The 9385-nt window shown below is 31.3% G+C and overlaps 1 protein-coding gene across 1 annotated transcript; it reads left to right on the forward strand.

Annotated features, from left to right (window-relative positions):
• Positions 1–6429: 6429 nt before the first annotated feature.
• LOC120189759 lies at positions 6430–8272 on the forward strand. The gene is made up of 2 exons (XM_039192960.1): positions 6430–6547; positions 6920–8272. The coding sequence occupies exon 2, from the start codon at positions 7599–7601 to the stop codon at positions 8115–8117; it is 519 nt and encodes a 172-aa protein (XP_039048891.1). The 5' UTR covers positions 6430–6547; positions 6920–7598; the 3' UTR covers positions 8118–8272.
• The last annotated feature ends 1113 nt before the right edge of the window (positions 8273–9385 follow it).

Raw genomic sequence — 9385 nt, forward strand, 5'->3', positions numbered from 1 at the left:
ATGTCGTTACTTACAACACCAAAACAACAACTCAATCAAGCCCTAATAGTGTAACCAAGAGAGAAGTCCGACGAAGTTTTTAAGTCTCAGCTCCGATGATCTGAGCTATCATTGAGGAATCCCAACAGCAGAAACATTCCCAGCAGTAAGACCATCATCATATCTCGGAAGTAGTACCATCCAATTGTAGATAGCGAAGATCAGAGAGGTTGAAGCTTACTACATTCGATACTTTTATTGTAGATCTATGACTATCTGTACGATTTCTTAATAATCGACGGTCTGATCCATGGCGAGTAGACCAAGGTGGTTCGAACGGTGGTTTTTAGGTGAGGATAATCATCAGCGATGGCGGACGGCGTGGTGGTCACCGACTATTCAGTGATGGTTGGTGATAAGTTGAATGAGCAGCTTCTTGTAATGTGAGAGGTTTCGAGAGAATGGAAAGAAACAAAGTGTGAAAATGAGAGATGTAAAATTGGTTCAGAGAGCACGTAAGTTTTGGGTGTTTTTCTCGAAAAGTCACTGATTTTAAAAATATTTATGTATCAGATACCGTTAGATAAAATATTATTAATCTAACACCCTTTGCAGAAAGGCGCGACCCATGCACCGCGCCTTACGCCACGTGTTGAAAGGTGGAGTGTGTAAAGAATGGGTGCTAGTTTCGTAAATATTTTTCAAATAGTGCCTAATATATAATTAATTTATATTAAGATAATTTTTGTGTAAAAACGTCAATTTTTTTATTTATTTTTTGTGTGTGCAAAAAAAACTTTCTGTATTAAAATCTTTAAATATTCTTTTGCAAATAATTTTATAACTCGACAAATTTTGATTTTTGCATGAAATTACACAATACGTATAATCTAATATAGAAAAACTTTGAGGGTAAGTAATTTAAAATATGAATAATTTTATAAAAGTTTTATAACTCGTATTTATTTTACAAAATGATGATGATGATATTGATAAGAAATATTTTATAATTTAAAAAATTATAAATTTCATATATTTTTGAAAAATTTATTGACTTTTAAAATTAATTGTTTAAAAATATAAAAAATTTAAAATAAACTTTTAATTATAATTGAGGGATCAAATGAATTATTATTCATTAATTATTATTTTAACAACAGTTAATAATATTTTTTTATTTTTAATAAAATTAGAATTTAATATTTATTTTATATTTAATAAAATTAATATTAAAAATAATATTTTAAATATATAAGTGATATTTTTTTTTGCTTTACAATCTTTTTTTATTGAATTTTATTATAAGTTTAGAGAGTAACACAAAACAAAGAAAAATCTTTAGATTTTCATGTATGCATTTATACTTTTCTTTTAGAAACATTTTACCATAATGTTTCTTAATTAATTTGAATAATAGCAGAATAAATCATTTGATTCCTCAATTATATTTTATTTTAATATTTTTTTTATATTTTTAAATAATTAATTTTAAAAGTTAATAAAATTTTCAAAAATATATGAAATTTATAATTTTTTAAAATTATAAAATATTTCTTATTATCATCATCGCCATCATCATTTTGTAAAATAAATATTAATTATAAAACTTTTATAAAATTATTCATATTTTAAATTACTTACACTCAAAGTTTTTATATATTAGATTATACGTTATGTGTAATTTCATGCAAAAGTTAAAATTTATCGAGTTATAAAATAATTTGCAAAAGAAGATTTAAAGATTTTAATACAGAAAGTTTTTTGCACACAAAAAAAATTGACGTTGTTACACAACAATCACCCTAATAGAAATTAATTACATATTATGCACTATTTTAAAACAAATTACGACACTAGCACCCAGTCTTTACACGTTGCATAAGGCGCGGTGCATGGCCGTGCCTTTCAACACGTGGCACCACATCAACGTATTTCTGCAAAGGGTGTTAAATTCATAATATTTTCTTTAACAATGTCAGACACAAATATTTTTAAAATTGTTAAAGTAAAAAGGAGAAAATCACAAGCTGAGTCATCCAAGTTTGGTGAGATCTTATCCTTGTCTCTTAGTTTCCAATAATTTAGTCCCTAATTTAAGTAATTAAATATTTTGGTGGCACCGTTAGTTTTCAATTTTATCAATTGAGTCCTCAAATTATTATTTAGATTTTAATATGTTATTTTTATGGCGAGAAAATTATTTTAGATTCGAGGTTGTATATTTGTTTGTCCGATTTAATGAGAGAAAAATTAGAAGCTCGACCCAATACCTTCTGATCCATCAGTATGCGTAAGCCGTGATTAGTTGTATGGTTTTATAACCCTTATAAATAATTCGTTTAGAATATTACTCTGGTAGTAACTCTATTCTAATATAATTTAGGATTTTACACTGCTACGTATCGAGACGAGTACTCAATAGATGTCCTAATCCGACTCGTTTTGCGAGGTGTATTCATTATGTGTGTTATTTATCTATTTTGTTTTAATTAATTTTGAAAGCATGATTCTATTTACTATTTTTCTGAGTTTTGATTTTACTGATTTGAAATTTCTGATTATCTGGTACTTGTTCTCTAGACTACTGTTACTGTAATATGTTTGATTTATGATTTCCTGATTTTACCAATGCTATTTAAAATTGTTTTATTGGGGTACTGTCTGGGTAGGTGTCTGGAGACTCCAAGTTTTAGCTAGCTAGTAATTTCTTTATGTTCTGATCATTCATATTGGACTCCTAGATCCTAGGGGTATAGGGTAAGTCCTTATGGATGCCTGTTCTGGGAATTGCATTGGTGTTCGGGTGGAGGATAATTATCTATTCTAAATAAAAATTCTACTGTCATCTTTACTTTGTGATTTTTGAAATCTGATTTGAAATGTATAAATATGTTTTATATTTCACTTATTGGAGTAATTGAGCTCCCTAGCTCACTCCCCCTTCGTTTCCATTTTTCAGATATTTTGATTAGGCACCAGATAAGACACTTGGAGAACATTTTGTACAATATATTTTGTTGTAATATTTCAATGTTCAGAAATCCAAAATAAAAACAGATTTGGAATGTTTTACAAAATCAGTTACAAAAGCCATCTCACCAAGATTTTACGAGTTTAATTGTGTACGAGACTCCAACTGCCAAATTTAATCTTAAGACTTACCTCTATGTAGCAAGTATCAAAATTTTTTGGTATTAGCACTAGACGTGGTCATCAACTTTTTTGAGGGTTAGATTGGAAGACTAGATTTTCTGACTCGATAAATAATACATACGTAAATCCGCAACACCAGAAGTGGGAAAATTAGCAGCACTTCTCTGGTGATTGCCAATGGGTCATAGTGTACTTCCTAAGAGCATAAGTGAGGTAAGGATAAAGGAAAACCTTGATGTAATTAACTGGTATATACCTGAAGAGTTTCTTCCAATGTTTTCTCTTATTGAACAGGCATGTAGTAACAATTTCATTTGTTTTATGTTGCATATTGTAAGAATAACAGAAGTTCAAGTGAACAAATCTTTTTATGATTCCTATGTTTTTGTGAGATTCAGGAGAAGTTAATAAAAGGTTAATCATTCGTGCACCAGTCTTACGGTAAATATAGGACTTTGGAAGAACTCTGGAATGGTGAAATCTGAGGATACATAGCAAGTGTTTGATTTCATCACAGTTTTTCTCTTATCTATTTATGTATAATTTTCTTCCATGTTCATTGAAAATTCTTGGGATATAGTCATGTAGAAAATTCTCGGACTAATATACGAATTATCAGCATATCCATTAAATTTGAAGAGGGAAAACTGTACAGTGTTCTGTGCCAAGCATGGATGATACAGACAGAAAATGGATTGGAGAACAAAAATTGTGTTTTGATGTACTATATTGCAAAATATAGAAGCTATCAGAGGACAGAAAAAGAAACCAAAACATTTCATTTAATGTCTCAAGGTTGGATTGGAGCAGATTATATTTGTGTTTGCAGAGGAAGATCCTTGTGGCTGTAAACAATCCCTTTGTCACCATTCACCACCTGCCCACTCCTTCTCGATATCCTACATTTTTAACACCCATCTACTGGTTAGAACATCTACTATCTTTTAATCAAACAACATCGACTTAGTCCAAGTCGAGATCAATACCATCGAGTTGTTAACAGTCCTTCAACTCCGACTAGACCTCGAGCGTGGATCCTGGTTGTGCTTACTCCAACCTATTAAAATAGACACAATTCAGAAAATCAACTGTGTTGTCTAGTACAAGAAACTCTGGGAGATTGATTACCTCAGCACCAAGTCTGAATCTTGCTCAATCGTAGAACTGTGTGCTCACATTATGAAACCGCGACACTAACAAAAACAGACGGTGAATCGCAATAGAACTAAAATCAACCACTTATTGCTTCTATTCACTCAAACATGACAAGCAAAAAAGATGAGTTATCACTTCATGTATAACTTCAGCCTAGATGTAAGCATATCTATCTACTCTATGCAAAAATGTTTCAGCAACTTTGTGATCTTCAATGACAATGCAATCGGTGTGAGAACTGAAGAAAAAGCAAGTGAACTATACTCATGACAACTCAATGACATAGATAAAGCAAATGGAAAATAAAAAAGAATTCTGAGAGACATGACATGTCTTCCATGCTGGTGTATGTGGTCAATCGCAGCCTCCATATCATCCATAATTTCAAGTATGCAAGCCAGTAAACTATACTCATGATGTAATGATAAGGAACTCGCTCTTGGCCCACCATAAAGGGTAACACCTACATTTAACATAATATGTTTTACATGATCATGTAAAAACAATGCCATGAAAACCACCAAATCAATCAAATTAGAATATTAAAAAACTATAAAGTGATGCATAATTTGAATTCACTAGGTTAGTTAGAAAGCCATTCATATAACCATACCTTCACTTTAGGTTTTCTGTTAGGAATCTGTCATAAACATTTTTAGGTAGAATAATTAAATTATTATTTAAAAAACGATTATGACTTTAATTTGAAAAATTTGATGATTTTGAATTGATTTGAATTAAATAGAAAGAGAGTCGCCATCGACATTTGAGTTTGATAAATCCAATACCTAAAAGTCTTTTTAAAAACAATTTTAAGAAAAATTATTTTTAGACAAAACTCGATCTGTTTTTACCAAAAATTCAATTTCGTAGGTTCGAGAGTCGATTACGTGTGGGAAAGAATTAACACCTCACAACGTCCAAAATTAATACTTTGATTACTGTGTCGCTTACACATTGTCGTAAATAGTAGAAATTAAAAATCGAATATGAAATTAAAATATGATCCATTTATTGTACTTCGATTAATTTACTTCGAATTAATTAATTAGAGAAAATTTTTTAACTCGAAAAAAAATCTCAAAATTAACAATCCTCCGTCGAAAAAACTAACTCGAATATTTTTATCAGTTAAAGAACATTCTCTCCTCATTGATATTTAAAAAAAATCAAATATAAAATGAAAAACCAACATTTGACAAATAAAATTAACACAAAAATTTTATTAGATCATAACAAAGTTAATTCGTAAAATAAAATAGATTTATTTCAAACTCTCATTTTGTTTGAACGTCGTATCGGATCGTACCACTTCGATCAAGTGATACTTTCCATGTCCGTTCTACAAATACAATTCTTGAAAATATTCGGATAAGAATAAATTCATAATAACTCATAAAATAACTTCAAGACGAACAAGATATATACATGAGTATAAAAGTATCAAATGTATGGCATAAATGAATATATACGTATATATACATATATGTTGGATACATAATAAAATCATATATAAAAGTACGCGAGGGTAACACGTACATGCAATATAGTAAATAAATACATTTATTATAAAAAATCATAATGTATAACATGGTTCACATATATATACAAACATGTATTTATAAAATAAAGACAACTGGAAACGTGGAATCATTTAAAAATATAATGAAAATAAGGGAAGTTAAGTTTACTCAAAAAGACTAAGTAAAACTAATATTAAATTAAAAAATAGTAATTATTAGGATAACCACCGAAAATATTAAACAATGAAAACACTATAATACCAGTACCATGAATATCACTTAGGATTAAAATAAAAAATAATACAACTAAATGTCAAAATTCAAAGTATCCTAAAACATGACACATAGGAGCAGAATGTAATAAAGGAAAAACACATGTCCAGAATAGAAACAAATTCATTCCATGACCAAATTGAAATGTGGGTAAAATCATATGCTTAAAATAAAAACAGATTCATTCTATGATCCACATACAGAATTCATACAAATTACAAGGGTTGGTGCCACCAATATCCCATTAATACCAAGTCAACAATCCCTTTACCCCACGAACGGTGTGTTTCATTGCAAGGACATAAAATAGGGTTTTATTTTGTAACCCTACACTTAATTCCTCACCTTCTCTTCCTCAGCCGCATGAGTTATAGAAAAAAAGGTCCCAGCTCGCTGCTGTAAGAGGCAATCCGAAGCCCCGACAACTCTGACGAAGAAGAAATCCTGATCCAAGTTCCCCAAAAGTATGATTTTTTTGTTTTCCCTTTTTATATTTTCGTTCGAATGTGGATTTGCTCTCTCTGTTTTTTCTTTGAATGCCTTTTTCTGATGGGTTTCTCTATTCTTCTTTTTTTTCCAACCTTCAAATCGTTCTTTCCCCTCGTTTTTTTCGAATTTGGTTCCTCACCGAATGCCCGCATTCGAATCTCTTTGCTTTCTTTTTATCTTCTCTCTTCTCTGATCTTTCTCTGTTGTTTGATAGATTTGAGAGATACTTGAGTGTCTCTGTCCTCTTTGATGGATGATAAATCCCCTCAGGATTTTGTATTTGATTTCCTTTTATTGTTTATTTGGGCTATTGATGGATTGCTTGATTGATGGGTCACTGTTTGCAGGTGGGGCAGCCGGCAACAATATCAAAGAGCGGCAGTGATAGCAGCTAGGGTTAGGGTTATAAAATCCTATTCATATCAAGTCGGGTCCTGATCCGGGTCGAATGCTGGGCGAGTTGGTTAATTGGGGCTGTTGGGTTAAGTCTGGGTTGGGCCTTGTAATTTAGTAGCCTGAAAAATTTTGTACATTTGTATTAAAATAATAATAAAAAATAATAGTAATAATAATAATAATAAAAATAATAAAGTTAAATAAAAAAGATCGAGACAAAAACGGGTATCTACAAAACTAATTTATCTACTATGTATATATTATTGTGGGGCTTACTTAAATGTTAGCATTCTATGTGATTATTGTATTACTGGTAGGGAGTGCATTGTTTATTTTTTAACCGGAAAAGTGTCCCTCCATGTGCATGCTACCAGCTAACATAATATTTTTTTTGTTCTTAAAATGCAGATGAACAAGGACAAGGAGTACCACATAAATTTATATTTTGGTGGGAAATTTGTCCGAGACCCTTATGTGAGGTATGTAGGTGATGAGTTGATTAGGTTAAGAGAGGATCTACATACAATTTCTTACTTTGAAGTTTGTAAAATTATTTAGGATGCTTTACATTTCAATAGTATCCAAATAATATACTTTCACGAACCCTTTAGTGGCAGTTTTCAAGATAATATGAGGGTGCTTTGGGATGATACAATTACAATTACCATGTTGAACTATTGGGTGAAATATAGGTTTATAGATATATATGTTGAACATGAAGTAGACACCCCTGTTATTGTTGATGACATCTTGCTAATAATTGTTGGTGAGGGTAATGATAAGGGTGAATATGTTGCTGAGATACATGTTGATGAAGGAGAAGGTGGTGGAGATAGTGTTGTTGGAGATGTTGTTGAGGGTGTTGATGTTGCTGCTGGAGAGGGTAATGATATGGGTGTGGGTGTTAGTGATTGTGCTGCTGAAAAGGTGGCTGAAGGAGAGGGTGTTGCTGAAAGAGCTGTTGTTCGAGAGGCTGATGATGTAGGAGGTGTTCGTGATTGTGCTGCTGAAAGGGTTGCTGAAGGAGAGGGTACTGCTGTTGGTGAGGCTAATGATGTAGGGGAAGGTGTTACTGATTTTGCTGGTGAAAGTGTTGTTGAAGATGTAGGAGAAAGTGACAATACTACTACTGCAACTAAGGGTGTTTAAATCCGGGTACTCAATTTTTAGGTACCCGAAGTTTCAGGTATTTAATTTTTTGACCCGTGTCCTGACCCGAATGTTGCAGGTACCCGGATTTGACAGGTACCCGTAATTCGGGTAATCAGGTACCCAGATCTTTTTTTTTTCTACCAATAATCTAAAAACAACATATAAGTATATTCTTTTATTAGTATAGTCTTTTTTATATTTTTCATAATTAATCTTGATTTTATGAAGCATATTCTAATTAATGATGTTTAGTTGTGTCTAATTTTCATTACTTCTTTATCTTCTGCGAAAAGACTTGATCGATAAAGTATGATGTTGATTCTTTGATGGTCTTTTTAAAAATTTTCAAAGTTTAGAGACTGATTTAAAATCTGGACCATATCATAAGGATGTATGAAGTAATTAACCCTATACCATATCATAAGGATGTATGAGTTATACAAAAGTAACCAGGTACTCGGGTCATTGGTCGTTCTGTTCTTCTATGACGAGAGGTAAGGTTGTGAGAAATTCTGCATGATTTTCTAGTAATAAATATGCGGTTATACTGTTACTTGACTATTTTATAATTATGCCTGAAATATCTAAATTATTATTTATATTTGGGGGCACACTAAGCTTGGTAGCTCACTCTGTTTCTGATTATATTTTCAGATTACCCAGATGTATAACCAATTTGGCTATTGGAGGAGAAGTCTCGATTTCATACTGTGTGAGGCTAAAACTTTACTTTCAACCTCTTTAAATTATTGCATGGGTTTATTCCTGATTTTATTAATGGTAAACAATTTCTTTAAAAATGATTTATTAAACAAATTTACTTCTGTAATCATTTTTTGGGGTCAGCAAGGCTACCTTGATTCAATTGTAACTTCTAGGTCAGGTCTAAGGGATACAAAAATGTTGACTTGAGTGGTGTGTATCATGAAGCTATTGTTTGAGGTGGTATCTAGGAGAGGATGGGTTCATAACAACGCTAAAATTAATTTAGTGCTTTTTTTCGACTTTTGACGATTGATTTTGAGTCACAAAACTCTAACAATATCTTGTTAGAAAAGTCGTGATAAATTGGAAAGTTTGAATCATATTTTCTATGAGAAAAGGTGGAGAATCAAATAATGAATTTATTGATTCATATTCTACTCCATGAGATCTTTACAATGGTATCTTATATGCTCAAAACGGTTGAGTGATGAATGAGAAATTGATGCTCAAAGTACGATACTTGTGAATTGTGTAAGGAAAATGGAAACTCATGAACCACA

This window comes from Hibiscus syriacus, unplaced genomic scaffold (assembly GCF_006381635.1).
Source record: "Hibiscus syriacus cultivar Baekdansim isolate YM2019G1 unplaced genomic scaffold, ASM638163v2 tig00116959_pilon, whole genome shotgun sequence".
Lineage (NCBI taxonomy): Eukaryota > Viridiplantae > Streptophyta > Magnoliopsida > Malvales > Malvaceae > Hibiscus > Hibiscus syriacus.

Excerpts from the sequence above, each read along its gene's own strand:
- LOC120189759 (XM_039192960.1), top strand. The coding sequence starts at position 7,599 with ATGAGGGTGCTTTGGGATGATACAATTACAATTACCATGTTGAACTAT.